General features: G+C 35.1%; 2 protein-coding genes across 2 annotated transcripts; both read right to left on the bottom strand.

The window, feature by feature from the left end:
* Positions 1–4,776: 4,776 nt before the first annotated feature.
* LOC144359423 (ras-related protein Rab-5A-like) lies at positions 4,777–6,974 on the bottom strand. Its single transcript, XM_085495746.1, has 5 exons — positions 6,833–6,974; positions 5,891–6,042; positions 5,625–5,747; positions 5,243–5,336; positions 4,777–4,889 (listed from the first exon to the last, which is right to left on the bottom strand). Exons 1-5 carry the CDS (start codon positions 6,972–6,974, stop codon positions 4,777–4,779), a joined length of 624 nt encoding a protein of 207 aa, XP_085351872.1.
* Positions 6,975–9,802: 2,828 nt separating this feature from the next.
* Positions 9,803–11,106, bottom strand: LOC102809345 (ras-related protein Rab-5C-like). Its single transcript, XM_006821357.1, has 4 exons — positions 10,966–11,106; positions 10,621–10,743; positions 10,128–10,221; positions 9,803–9,906 (listed from the first exon to the last, which is right to left on the bottom strand). The coding sequence occupies exons 1-4, from the start codon at positions 11,104–11,106 to the stop codon at positions 9,803–9,805; spliced, it is 462 nt and encodes a 153-aa protein (XP_006821420.1).
* Between the last annotated feature and the right edge of the window lie 5,086 nt (positions 11,107–16,192).

Below are 16,192 nucleotides of genomic sequence, written 5' to 3' on the forward strand. Positions count from 1 at the left end.
AAGGTCATTAATAAAAACAATACCATGCTCAATAAAACTTCTCCAAACTATTGGTATGTTATTTATGCGGATATTAGAATTATTCCAAATGATTTCCTGACAAAGACTTTCAATCGTAGGTTCTGATTCAATACAATTATAACGCAGCCATGCTGTAAGAATTTGTTTTAAGAAATTGGAATATAAAGGGTCCAATATTGTATGGTCTTTCTCATTAAGGTGTGATAAATATAACAAAGAACCACCAAAACTATCTAAAAGATAGTTGTAAAATCTACTACAGAAAGAACTTTTCACATGAATAAGCCTTGGTATCCAAGCAGCTTTAAGAGAATCGTTAAAAACCTTCAAATTTGTTAAATTCAGACCGCCCTTATCGTACGTGTTGTAAACTGTGTTTCTTCTAACCCAGTCACGTTTACCTCCCCACAAAAACTGAAACACCAAGGTTTCATACTTTTTAAAAAAATTCTCATTGGGCGAGGGAAGTTACATGAACAGATGTACAAATTGAGAATTCACTAATGCTTTAATTATAATAATCTTACCATACAACGTAAGACCCTTACCTCTCCATGGCTGCAGTATTTTCCTCGCTTTCTCAAGACGAGTATTAAAATTTAGTGTGACTAGCTGCGATAAATCTTCAGGAATATGAATACCCAATACATCAACAGATCCGTCAACCCAAGTTAAAGGATGTGACGTCTCAATATGAAAATTAGTATGTTTTAATGACCCAATACGCATCACTTTACATTTTTCATAATTCGGTTTCAAACCGGAAACTTTAGAAAATCCACTAATAATATCCAATAATTTACAAAATGACTGTTTTGCAGGCACAGTTGTGAAACTCGTGTCATCTGCATATTGTGAAATTTTGTTTTCAATTGGTCCTGTGAATAAACCTCTAATTTCCTCGCAATTTCTTATTCTAATAGCCAAAAGCTCAACAGCAATGACAAATAGATATGGTGATAATGGACAGCCTTGCCGAACACCTCGAAAGAGACCAAATTTCTGGGAAATATTTCCATAATTGATGATACGACTATTTATATTTCTATACATAACACGTACCCAAGTCACCAACGATGGCCCAAAATTAATTATTATTAAATTAATTGTTATTATTATTGAATGAATATATATTTATATTTCTTTCTTATTATTTCTCTCTATAGACTAACGCTGAGTAATCGCATGCCAACTTTGTGTGATACACAAAAGGACAAGTTACTTTTGAAAAGGAAATTTAAGTAAAATAACTTGAACTTAGTAATAGTTATCACTGCAAACGATGCACTTTAGACACCAGAAGCGATATTCTTAAACCTCATTTTGTACAATCCATCGGGTAGAAGATATAAATCTATAATTTAAAGACACCGTCTTTTCATTTTATTGTCCCACCATGAAGATGTATGGTCCCTGCTACTGCATCGCGGACTATTCGAGGTTATTTGGTGTATATTTACAGTTGTTCCATCCAGGCCTGCAAAAAATACACACATTGACCGCAATACTTGAAGTTTGTTTTACACGAAATAAATCCAAATCAAGTTTGGTACAAAGACAATGTTGCATGTATAGCGTGCATGTTGATTCGTTTTCGCGATTCTGTCGAAGGTATCCAACTAATTGTAACATTCCCAATAACTTACTTTCTTACTCAAATGCTTGTCATGCATTGAATCTTGGCAGGTTGTTTTGTTTTGTCGTCACGTCCGTCTTTATTTCCTTTAGAATGGTTAAATTTTTGCATTCTTTGTCCAATATCATTTTAATATCATAGATGTTACGATGACCCTACCTCTTCATTATGTTTGTTTCACTCACGTACGTGGTGTGATGATAAAACCCAACTCCGCCAACACTGATATGATAATTGACTCATTCATTATTGGTAGATTCATTGTACATCACCCCACATCTCTGCATATACTAATGTTTTATTTTCCAGGTGGACAACAGGCTATATGTGGTAGAATTTACATACACGAGTACAACAGCCAGAAGCAAAATTCGACAATTTATCAGTGGATTTTCCGTGCTGTATACGTATGGGAAACATCACGTGAAAGAAAGGTGTTGTGAGAGCGTAGCCCGAAACAATTCCACGTTGTCCCGTGGTGTTAGCTACTTATACACTCAATCCTCCCAACAATCTGAAACCTTCTGCCAAGCTGCTTTAAATTTAGCAGTGAAGAATTATGCCCAGTAACACAATGGCTTGTCTCTTATTAATACAGGAAATCACCAAATGCAATGTGATCGCTAATTGGTTAATTGCTGTGTCAATGGATTGACTAATGAATAAACTGAGTACAGCGTTTTTAATTCTTAAATAATAACATACATTTATATGCTTTGAGACAATATGTAAGTTAGATTGTGTATGAAGGCGACACGCACGATTTATACGACACCTTAAACTCTTTATATAACATTACATACAAAACATACTAGAAGTCATCATCTATAAACTGATTATATCACTCAAATAACCATATCGATGCCACCCACGTTTACTATAAAACGCACTCTTTTAGCTTAAATGCTATTTTAGCTAATCCGTAATTTCGCCAATTCAAAATTAAGCTCATTTACAAAAAAAAATATTCCCACAATGAGACTGTTGTTGGTTCTTCAGCTAAATTAAGGTTCTGTTAATTTATGTTTTGAGCCAAATTCGCAATTTTTTAATGCATTAACTATACGACATGTGAAAAAACGAAACATAAATCAATGAATAACAACATTAGCCTGGGTATTCAAACCATTGCATGCCATTGGAAGCGGGCAAACACTCCGCTAGATAAAACAGTGTGCTCCCGACAAGACGGTTACCAAATCTATACTATTAGTTTAGATTAACGTATTAGTTATTTTAGCACCTTTTACGTATTGCAGCTCTTTCAGTAACAGAATCCGCATTACAGCCAAGACAGTTAACACTTATGTTGATGCATAGTATCTAATCAATGTGGATTACATCTACAACAAAAGAAGTGTTGCCACTGCGGCACCAAAGGAAATTTGTTTTCTCTGAGGTAACTGAGCTTATGTAAACATACTGTTGATTAACCCATGATTAAAGACACAATGAATGTTTGTAAAGATCATTAATTTCAAAACGTCAGCATCCTTTATTCTGTGTTTGTGTCATATTACCTCAAACCCTGCAAATATAAGTGTGCATGGAATCATGGGAAGAAACGGTGTGCATTGCGGTGTGATAACTGCCATAAAGGTGATTGTCAGGTCATACTTGTTTTCAACTCTGGAAGGACAGTTGGAATCTACCAGGTGTGCTTGTGATATACATAACAAAGGATGTTTACAATTTTAGAAGGAGAATTGAAATCTACCAGGTGTGCTTGTGATTTACACAACAAAGGATGTTTACAATTTTAGAAGGAGAATTGGAATCTACCAGGTGTGCTGTTATTTGAATAACAGACGATGTTTATGGTCTACTGAGTTGCCTACGTGACACAGCTGCTCATGTGGAAAACCAGGTGGTGTAACTGAATCTGGACCATTTATGCCTATAAATTGGACAGACTGAGGACAGTTGAGGTCCATCATTTTAACTTAGTATCCTGTGTGTTGCTGCTACGATATTGTGAGACAAGTGATACAGGCTACAACCATCATTCTGTGAGACTTGTATGAACTGCTCTGCGATCTCTTGCTTTCAGCGGTGCCCTCCAGAACAACAGCGTTTCTCTGCAAGCAAGACTCCTGTATTTCTTCGTTGTTGTGTTGCAGAAGCCATTGACTGTCATCCATTTCTACATCCAGGGACTGTGAATTATCACCAATGCACACTTCCTTGTGCAATCCCCTATTTTAGTAACTTTATTCATTGTATCTTTCTGTGTTTCGTGTAATTATTTTGAGAGGTATTAAAGCCAGGGGCATTAACTCGATATTTGGTGTACATGTATTTCATTTCCAGTACTATTGTCTTGTCTACCCCTACGAACAGTGAAAGAACCGCCTGTGTGTGTTTCGTGTGTGCCCTCTCATTAGCGATAAGCAGGCCTTACACTGTGGTACAAAACTTGGAAAGAGTGTTTGATGGTTGTGTGCGAGTTTATGTTGTATGTAATTCCTTCTCAGCCAAGTAACTTTTCAGTACAACATTGATATTTACATGTTTTGGTTGCAAGGTTGCAATGTGGACACCGATGTTGAAAGATCTGTAAGATACATGGAAATCAAGAAACAAAACCAAGGTGTCGAAAAGCATATGCACATTATCAAACAATTATTTACTAGATATTTTCATATTTTACAGTAAATGTGCTCTATCCAAGAAAATGAGTCAGATTCTAGAAGGTGGTAATTTGTCAACTCGTTATTTATACTAAGCCCATCTAAATAATTTGTATATTTTCAATAGCGTTAGTGTGTATGTAAGGATATGAGGTTATTACGAGGATACCTCAAAGTATGCACATAAATAGTACAACATGAGTATCGACCGACGCGCAGCGGAGATCGATGCGACGGCGCATTGTCTTAGTGCATACTTTGAGGCATCCTCGTAATAACCTCATTATTATACACCTTTGTCTTCCGGTCAAACCCTGGAGGACGCTTACGCTCGAAGCATTCCATATTTGGAATTCGCATTTTCTAATATGGTAGGATGAAATATCCCGTTAAATACAGCAAAATTACGACACGCTGTAACTTATGAAGTCACGGTGACAGATGAATAATAATAATTATTATATTCGGAATGTCAAAATAAAACAAAATTTAGGATTTACAGCAATCATTGCCTCGTGATTCTACTTCTGTTTTGTCAAGGATTATATAGTCATCTCTTACAACTTTGTTGACGACAGGTTTCACTTCCGGTATTCTCGTGGCTGTAACCAGAAAAATACAAACTTGTTAAGATCATTTTTTTCATTACATTACATTACCAGAATACATAGAATAATTTCTTTGAACGTATATTTTTTTTTGTCTTGACAACAGTGTATACGAGTCAAACAACAGTGTATTCTAGTCAAACAAAGTCTGGCGATAAAGAGAAGAGCGACAGCGTAAAAGAGTCAGACAACAGGTAATCCAGATTAACAGTGTATATTTAGTAAACTGAAGTATATATCGAGTAAAACAACAACAGTTTACTTACGCAAAACAGCAGTTTATATTAGTCAAATAGCAGTTGATGTATAAGAATCAAGTAGATGTGTTATATGAACATACAACTCACCAATAGCAGAGAATATTTCTTTCACATTATGACCTGTTTTGGCGGATGTTTCCATAAATATTAAATCATTGTTCATCGCATAATTTTGAGCTTCCTGGAAATACACCATACATGAAATATACAACTTCTGTGACGTAATGGTTGGATAAAGAGGTGGATACATACCTAATTGTGGAGTCTTCATAATTAGTGATGTATACACCATTTTAAACATCCATCCATTCTCTAAGATGTACCGTACTCAAAGTGTAAGTTAAACTATGCAATTGAAATATTCATTCCAAAACATAATCTTCTTTGTGATATTGGAAAGCAACATCAGGTTTTTAGTTTAGGAATTAAAAAAAAACGTTCTTCCCACACACCATCATAGTATACTTACCTCTGCCGTGACTACTCGTTTTTCCCGAAGGTCAAATTTATTTCCAACCAGACCAATAACTATATTTTCATTTACCCGTTCATGTAGCTCATTTACCAAGCTCTTAGCCCTATTAAAAGAATTCTGAAATGATACAATTTAGTATTCTTATGCATAAATATAATTATGATCCAACGTGACAATTGACGTATGTTTCCCACAGTTTACTTTATTGTCACATCAACTCGGACTAAATTAGACAAGAAATATAATCATTGTATCTTTACCTCGTACGTAATATCGTAGACCACCAAGGCAGCCTGTGCATTTCGATAATACATGGGCGTTAGAATGCTATATTTCTCAGCTCCCGCCGTATCCCAAATGTCAAATTTCATCTTACTGCTGCCCATGTCCAGCCCACCAACCAAGAACGCGGCTGAAAACAACAACACAACACATTTTGAAATGTGTTCAGGTGAATACAAATGAATGGGGTTTGTGATGTGGAACACACGACATCTGATTGATTCGCCCGTAACAGTAACATGGTCCATTCTTTCGGAAGAAGGTTTGCGAAACTTGACTGTTAATCACAATATAAAGTGTTATATTGTATATTAATATACATCTGTCACCGTAACACCACAAGTTACAGCGTTCCGTAGTTTTGCGGTATTTTACGGGGTATTTTCATTCCACCATATTAGGAAATGCGAATTCCAAATATGGAATGATTACGCGCCTAAGCGTCCTCTAATAATAAAAACAAACATGGCTGCCACCAGGGTTTGACCTGACCCCACACAAAGAAGTTCGATGATTCTGTTCTAAACTTTTTGGATTTCGGAATTCCTATAATGTATCCTTGGAAGGAAAAGATGTATAATAAAAAGGTTATTACGAGGATACCTCAAAGTATGCACTCGGACGGTACGCCGTCCCATCGACCAGCTTCGCATCGGTCGATACTTCTGTTGTACTGTCTTCGTGTATACTTTGAGGTATCCTCGTAATAACCTTATATTACTGGTGTATATACCGAATAATGTATTGGATATATTAGCGATATTTAACCATATGTTCGAATTGTCGCCTGTAACAAAACCATTTATATTAGCAATATTTAACCATTGAGCATTCTTGAGGAAACAACCTGACTAAAACAGCAGCGTTCAAAAAGCGGATATTCTCTATTGCCCATGAAACTAATGTTGAAAAAAACTTACCGCCCAGTGTGGCTGATGCAGTGCCGTCAAACCTCCCTCTTGTGAATTTCAAAGCGAGGCATGTTTTTCCAACTGCCGATTCACCAATAATAACCAATTTACACCTCTTCTCTGAAACCGGCGCACTATTTGTTATATTCATCCGCTCTATTTTATCTTAACACTTGTATTGTCTAAAAAACTTGTTATCTATAATAAAGTTATCGATAAGTTGTGAACTATTTTCTTTCTCAAATCAATAATCGGAGGTATGTGATGTAAGTAAGAAGTAGATGATTTTTTTTTTCCATTTCCGTCCACGTCCAGTGATTCATTGGCAATACTACCGCGGTTGAAGTGCTAAGGTGAAACGCCCCGACTAAAAATGCGCAATGAATAAGAAGGATCAATTACAAACCTTAATTCCAACTGTCGCAAAAAAAAACAATCAATAGACCGGTGCTCAACTCAGTTCAAAATCATGATAAACAACTATACGTTTGGTGTGGACTTCTTCAAGGACAAGACGTAGATACACTATATAGTCGTTCCAGCGCGACGGAATGCCTTGTCATCTGACTGAATTGTTTATTGACTCGTTTAATCATGTTGCGGAATTAAGACAATTGGGTCACGGACTTTAGCAGTAAAGACGACGTAGCACGTGTGTACATAGTGGGACTCAAGTGGCTGTTTTACCGCCCCATAGAAATTCCACTTTGGCTCGTAACTTGAGGGCAACAGAAATCACTTCAAGTGTTCCAACACGTTGCTTAGGAAGACTTTGATACATGTAGGGGTATATTTCAATATATACAACGACTTCTGAATTGTCGAAATTTACTGTACGTTAATATTCACCATTATTAGCATATATAGCAGTAGATTACCACAGGAAACATAGAAAACACAATGGGATAAAATATGGTACTTGAACCATAACAACACCGTGACGGCATAACGTTTTTACCTTTGGAATAAAACTCATAAATAACCCATGTAACGCGCTTCGTTGCACAAACCAAGTCATACGGTAACAACTACCATGGAAGATTATAGATTACATTATATATATTCCCACACTGTCTAAACATGTGTTGTTTGATGTAAAGTGAAATACTAAAAGTTAATAAATGACACAAATAAACAAATACAAAATGTATATTGTGAATAATAGAGCAATAGTAGTTTTGAAGCAACTACAACGCCAGTTAGAATTTAAAACACAGTATTCATAACATTACTACTTCGTTATAGAAAACTTGTTTTACACTGTGGGCCTCCACGTTTCAAATTATTTAGAGTTAGAGTTAGCTCGTTACATGGACAGACAAGTTAATATGTCATTCATTGAGCTATACCTCGTTTGGTGCCATGAGATCTTTGTCTTTTGTAACAGGAAGTAGTGCTAGCTAGGAATGATAAGCATGTATGCGTGAAACACCGTTATACAGTTGATATTTTTGAAATTTCTCTACAGCTATATGAATGCTATTATACACCGTGGTAATTTAAAATACGACGTATTAATAACCATGAGTAAAACTCACACAGAAAGGGATAAGAACACACAATAGACATTTAATTGAAACCTGCGCACATAAAAGTCATTCCTAATCGAGCAATACCAAGTGCAATAAAGATCTCTTGAAGAAGGTCAGGTGATTTCACCCTGCAGTGCATACCAACATACTTGTAAGAAGTGGGTAAATGTTTTCAGGTATTAGAGTTAGTTGCGTGTGTACAGCAAATATATATTTACCGTTTTTCAATATATAACACGGTTCGTATGTGAAGACCGTTCTGGAGAGTGTCTGATTATCATCTGACACTTTAACATACTGGTGGATTGCCAAATGATAAGAATAAGAAAAAAACTCCAAAGATTATTGTATTGTATTGTATTGCACATGTCCTGTTCAGCGGTATCTGACGGTTGTGGTGATCAAGCGGGAGTGGGGGTGGATTGAAATGTTCTTCTGTGTGTAACAGAACAATCACACTGTTCGTGCTGTATTTCATACTAACAAAGACAGAATGTCCATTCCAGTTATCATCACTTGTTCTAGTTTAATGTTTCCGAATATAATTGTTCAATAAAATAAACATGCACAGTTACAAAAAACAGGGTTTTTATGTTATCGAGAACAAGTCACTGTTTGATATATATATCAAACAGTGACTTGTTCTCGATAACATAAAAACCCTGGTATATATATATATTCATCTTTAAATATTCTCCTCACACTCAAGACTAACTATATATTATAAACACATGTTGTAAAATTTTAAACATTCTATAGAAGGTGTACAACACTGATAAGACATGTCACGATATGCATATTTAATATATTATTCATAGTACATTCAGTTACAATAATACTGATACATTTACACATATATATTAAGTATATTCACTCGGCTTTTAAATCTCCGAGACTATGTGGGATAATCCCCACATAAAGGTGATTTTTTTGGCTAAAAACCCATTGTAAAACAACTAAACTGCTGTTGCATTGTTCATTGCATCTCATTCGGTCAATACGTCATTAAACAACATTATTCTCAATATTTGCCCACTATCGAGATCACACGTATTTGCGTTGCGCATGACGGGTTTCTATTGTTTACAATGGTGGTCAATCCGAAATTAAATATTATTTGAAAATAATATGTTCATCTCAATGAGCTGGCAGTTTTCATTGCATTTATTACTTCATTAATAATGAAATAATGGGAATATAAACTCGATGTAAATACTAGTATATTTATATATATATATATTTATACAACATTGACAAATAGTATTATTTGCACCTCGATGTGTTGTTAAACAATTGTGATCCACTGCGCAAGTAAATCCTTAACAAATAGCGATATTCGATTCCGGGATTATGTTATGTTTAGTTATGCTATGTTATAACATAGTATGATATCTCATCCGCACAAACATACAGTGTTCATGGTGTACCAACGTGATATCATGGGACATCAATGACTGCAGCATTTATCGCGGTTTACATCCAGTGTATCTGTCCCAATGTTCACTGATGTATAGTCTTCAGCGGAAGGTTCCTCCTCCATCAATTTCTTAGCTGCAATGTCAAATAAGAAAATGTTATTTAAAAAAATAAATTGAAAACAAAATTACCATGCCTTTTTATTTACCTTAATTTTGAAAATACTAAAAATCTAGACATAAAAAAGTACCTATACATCGTGCTTCCGAGAATGACTATAAATTCACGAAGAAGATTGTTTAAAGTTACCACTATCAAATACAATATAGGGAAACACCGTTTGGTCACAAACTTACCAATTGCTAAGAAGGTTTTGTTAATATTCTTTCCGGTTTTGGCAGATGTTTCCATAAATATGAAACCATTTTCATTGGCATAATCTTCCCCTTCCTGATATGATAATACAATAATATTATGTAATTGTCTCCAACTAGAACGTATACTAGAACGAGGTAGTGTTTAAGAGAAAATCGAAATCATTTTCCGCTCGACACTAAACATATATATATATATAAATGTATGACTGATTCGACCATAGACACTCCAGTCTATGATTAGACATAGAAGTAAGTAAATATATAATTACATTGTAACTTTATTGTTTTATTTCTATTGTGGGTGATTTTAACAGTTGTTTCATATGACGATTAACTAATACAGCAGAATGTGCAAGAGAATGTAGACACAGTGATTGTGACCGGTAGAGAGTGATTATTAATACCAATGGATCATTAGATACGAACCCACACAATACAACTAAATTAACGTAATACGTTTATATTTACTAACCTCGAATGATACTTGTCTAATATGTGCAAGATCTTCCTTATTCGCAACCAGCGCTACAACTATATGCTCACTAGTATGAGCCCGCAGTTCTCTTAAGTATTCTTTTGCTCTGATAAAAGTATTCTGAAATGTTTGTTTCGAGTGGATGAACGCAATTATAAATACAATAACACACATACAATTGTCGATATATTTTACGAAAAGTATGATTGAGGAAGTAGACTTTATTAGTATTGTTTGTATGCACATCCAAATAAATGTAGCAGATACCATACCACTACACAAAAATGTTTTTATTACTTTATTAAATGTTGTTTATGCTCACTCGACTATTCTTGATTGTACCTTTTGTGTGACGTCATAAACAACTATGGCTGCCGCCGCTTGTCGGTAATAGAGGGGAAGTATACTTCGAAACCTTTCTTGTCCTGCAGTATCCCAAATGTCAAAGTTCATAATGGTATCGCCCCAATTGACTTGACCCATTGCGAATGAGGCTGAGACATTTATGTGAAAAGAATTATTTTTGTTATAGAGCAGAAATTGAAAAGTAGGTTTGCTCACACAAATAAGAACAATTATACTTGAGCCAGCATTGTTAGGTTCTTGTATCATTTTGTGCACTATTAGTGTCACTATATAATTTATTAAAACAACTGTCAAAAATGAGTAAACGCATAAAGCAACTACCAAATACAATCCTCCGCAAATGCTTATTTTAAGATTTTAAGTTAAAAAATGTAGAAATGCCATAACACGATGAATACAAGTGATGTTAAAAGTTACGATTAAATAATATCGTAATTCCAGAAAGTGAACTAAACAGGTCATCATCAGCGCCTAGTTGAATATTAACTCGTGTGTTTGATGTGACCATACTTCACGACGAAAAACGCAGTTCGCCGGGCATATACTTCCCACCTTATATAGGATTATTTGAAAATACAGAAACAAAATACTTTAAAATAGGTATTACTCGAAAGTTAATTGAAAGGCGGCGACACGAAATGTTGCATAGAGGGGTGTGTGCGAGATCAGCTCACAATCCCTCGCGGCTAGTGCGTTCAGGCCACGTTCCACTGTAAATTTTTGAAATTTAGACCCTCTAAAACGCTATTTCCTGCATTTTGAGCGTCAAATTTTGCTGACACAAAGGGTGGGGGGACGCCAAATATGTTTTTTCGCAGAGGCGATCCCCCTCCTCCAGTGCCGCAGCCACTGTAATTATACGTACTGATAGAATAATTTGCTTCTGTTTGAACTTGAATCGATTACTTTAAATCATTGTGGACAGGCGGTTATAACCCACCTGCGATAGTTGATATGGTGTCACGGAAACAATTGCTGGAGAACCGTAATGTGATACACGTTTTGCCAACTGTCGATTCGCCTACCATTACCAGTTTACATCTGTATTCTTTTAAGGCAGCATCTCCGCTCCTACTACTCATTCTGCCTCTCTGGGATTCAACGGGTTTCGTTTTCTACAATAACAGAAGGAGCAGAAAAAGTTTATGAATTTAATTGTTCAAACTTATATACGCCATTGTTGCGTTCCGTGTAAATAACGTTAGGCTTGGTAACAATAATATGCATTTTGCGCTTTATTGTCTAAGTAACGATTAACCTGTAATGTATTCATAAGTCGTAAAGACCTAATTCCCGGGTGAAATGTCAAGTTACCAGAAACTGGTCTATTGCGTATCATAGCAAGCAGACCAAACACATCAATGTGTTGCATATGTTTAATAAATAAAGACAATATTTATTAATTCGAATATTAAAAATACGAATGATACAATATCAATATACAATAGCCACAAGAGAAACAAACAGACACAAGTTATAGGCTTAAGTAGCAAAGTACTAATAATATAAAATGTTTTTATAGCTTACACTGGAGTCGTTATGTGTCTGTGCCACTCAACACGTCGTGTTCAATAACAGTCTCTTAATTCATCGTTGGATACATTGGTTACTTTGAAGGTCGTTCGGTGTATACACCAATTGTATGTTAATAGACGCGATGGCACTAAACGTATTAAGAAGAATTGTCACACAACGAATTAAATCCTGGGCGGCGTCGATCGCCTTACAGCTGCAAAACATGACTTACCTTATATTTAGTGTTGCGCTGTCGAAAACTACTCAAGTGGTTGTAAGTCCGACACGACACTGACACTTAATTATTAAACGAAGTTCAGCTGACAGTGTTTTCACTTCTTCTTGGCCATACTACACGTATCTTGCATTGCTATTGGTTATTTCCATTGGTTCCCATAGCTTAAAATCAAATCAATGTGTAGTAGTCTGTGCTCGAATGCATGCCTAAACAAAGACGTTTTTAACGAGAAACGAAAAAATCAAAATAAACGTACTGCGTCAAAACGCTTCTGGAATCAATGACCCGACCGAAACCATGACCTACATTTCTCACGTGATAAAAACAGAATGGAGCCAACAAATACCGACCTCACAGTTTATGTCGACTTTCTTTTATTATTATCTTTCATTATATAAAATAAGTTAGTTCAAAAATTCACTACATATACAAACAATTTGTACCAAAATTGTATTATGTACATATAAAAAGAATCGTCTAATTATTATATAAACGGCACCGTATTGCTGAGATTCAAATATATTTTAAGAATATTGAAAAAACTACATTCATTATCACACTACATCTCTAGTGAAATTGGTTCATTTTAAATCTAATTGACAATCATGCAATTCCGTGAAAATGTTCCATTATGATTTCTTTCGACGAGGAAATACTTGGGACCGCTGAAAGTTTAAAATGAATACACCGATAGAGGGCAATATATCTACGTCGATATGCCCCAAGCCTGCAAATTCAATTCAAACAACACCTCGTCCAGGGCGGACGGTGAGCACAATAAATAACGTACAGCGAAATATATGCGCAGAAAATAGCGTGACATTATTGAGAAGAGTTTGACGATAACGACTTAATAATCGGTGCTTAGATATGAATCGATATCGTATACAATAATGTTTAGCAGCAATCAGTATCTGCATATTATATTGAGGGTTTGGACGATATCGATATAGAAACTTCAATAACGTTTGTTGTGTTGACAGTCTTGATGTAACCGCGTTGTATGTAATCATACACATCGTATTTGTCCGGCCTCGTAACGGTATGTATAGTGCGCCCTCACATCAGTGCGCCCTCGTATGCAGCGCGCCCAGCTTTCATCAATCAAAACAAAACGCGTCATTCTAACTTACGTCATGTGTTTGAGGTCACGCCGTGGTAAAATTTCAATTACACCTTTAAGGTGTATGGTACAACATTTATGGACTGGATACAGCTTTAGTTGCTCCGCGGTCGTACGGCGTACGCGCTCTTGCAAGATCGGGCGCTCCCACTCAGTACCACAAATACCACAAACAAATATATTTACATTGGTAATTTTACATTTAAAAATTAAAGGTCATACATTATAATTTTATGTATATTGGTAGATACAGCGACATAAATTGCAGTAACATCACATGTTGGATACTTGCATATACTGAAGAACTTTCATCAATAAACATTTTGTATATTGACCTAATTATGAGTTTGTTAAGTTTGCCCCCGATTCGACAATTTCCCGATGCACAGAAGTATCTCGGCCAATCTCGGCAATGATTCCTTTTCTATTCATGGTTGAAATTCTGCAAAAAAAAAAATGCAGGCCAATAAGTCAGTTAATGTTGATGACTAACAGACATGTCACCACTCAGTACCACAAATACCACAAACACATATATTTACATTGGTAATTTTACATTTAAAAATTAAAGGTCATACATTATAATTTTATGTATATTGGTAGATACAGCGACATAAATTGCAGTAACATCACATGTTGGATACTTGCATATACTGAAGAACTTTCATCAATAAACATTTTGTATATTGACCTAATTATGAGTTTGTTAAGTTTGCCCCCGATTTTATGAAAATTGATCATTCTAGTTCTTTATTTATGTTTTGAAATCCCGTGGTACGAAAAATCACACCGAATTAAAAGCAATTTTGTGATGAACCAATATATGGAGAAATTCAATTCAATTCATTAACTTGGGCCAAACGTCGCTAAGATACGAATCTCCAAAAAAAAAGAAGATAAACCTCAGTATATCTCATATAACAAATCATTTTTGCCATTTGAAATTGTGTATACAAATTTTGTTGCCTGCTATCGTGAGAAAAAATACTGTTTTTTTGAAAGCTCAAAACAATTGAAACGTTTCTTGGATAAATCGCAAGGTGGCAGAAGATCGCATTTACACCATTTTCGCAATAAAGGAATAAATGTATTCCTGGAAGACGTAAGTAAGATTGCAAAAGACAGTGAAACTATTATTTTTGATCGGGGATTAGGGACACGATTATTGCAAATGAAGCCTATGTTAGCTCTAAAACGTAGTGTCAATTGGACGAAACCAAATATAAATACATTTAAATCTAATATCACTATGAGTTTCAAACTATGTGTATTATAGACAATAAATATTTACAATTATTGAATTGGGGTATCAGTAATATACAATATTGTATTTTATCTGTCATGTCATGTCAGTTCAGTGTTATAAAGCAGTAATATATTTTCATATTGTGTGATTAAATCTCGGTAATATGATTGGTCCATGCAAGCAGATTGAACTTTTGACATCATGGCTGAAAATCCCAGCATACACCGTTGCATAGCATTTCGTTCTTTGAAATATTATAAAGATGTCAGCAAGAATACATGTGTGATATGAAGCAAATTCCCCAACCTCAAAATCACTGTGTCTAGTGGCGATTTTCAACAATTGCGAAACGGCCATGGTTTCAATTGACTCTCTGAACCTGTAAATGTAGTGGTGGCTCTACAATAAATATATTTTCCAGTCACAGTAGAATAAGTGGTAAGTTACGTAACGCTTTTTATTTTTTTCAATCTATGGAATTGCAGAATTTATTCAAATTACGCATATTTAATTTTAAAATTGATCAAGGTATTCTTCATATAAACAGTATATAATTATTTATTTATACCTGTTCAATGCATACACCTAAAATGTGTGATTTTACGTGTATGCATTGAACAGGTATAAATAAATAATTACCATGCGTGTGACAATCATATTTCGGGAGTAAGGCGTCATTTTGGAGGGATGGTATTGAATCCAACACCATATCAAATGAACCTGTATGTTTATTACACGGTGATAAAGAAGTAGCAAGAAGTGGTTCTGGTATTTCTCGTAATCAGAAGAAAGTGTAGGTATGGGACAGTAACTGTTACAAATGAACTACTTCACCGTGACTACTCCCATCTATACAGCCTATATCAGGAGTGTTATTACATAGTGCTTCAAATGGCAGTACAAATTATTTTTATGTGTTACCTGCATTTTTTATTTATTTATGAAAACCACCCTGTTGATGCACTGTCTCTAAAGGCGCATGCGCAGTTTTAAAGATTGCGCTGCGCCACATTATAGAACATTTTTTTCTGACTTTGTTTAATTGACGTTTTGATTTTGATTAGCTGAAATTTAAAGATTT

The sequence above is a fragment of the Saccoglossus kowalevskii genome, chromosome 22 (genome assembly GCF_978046115.1).
Source record: "Saccoglossus kowalevskii chromosome 22, keSacKowa6.1, whole genome shotgun sequence".
Lineage (NCBI taxonomy): Eukaryota > Metazoa > Hemichordata > Enteropneusta > Harrimaniidae > Saccoglossus > Saccoglossus kowalevskii.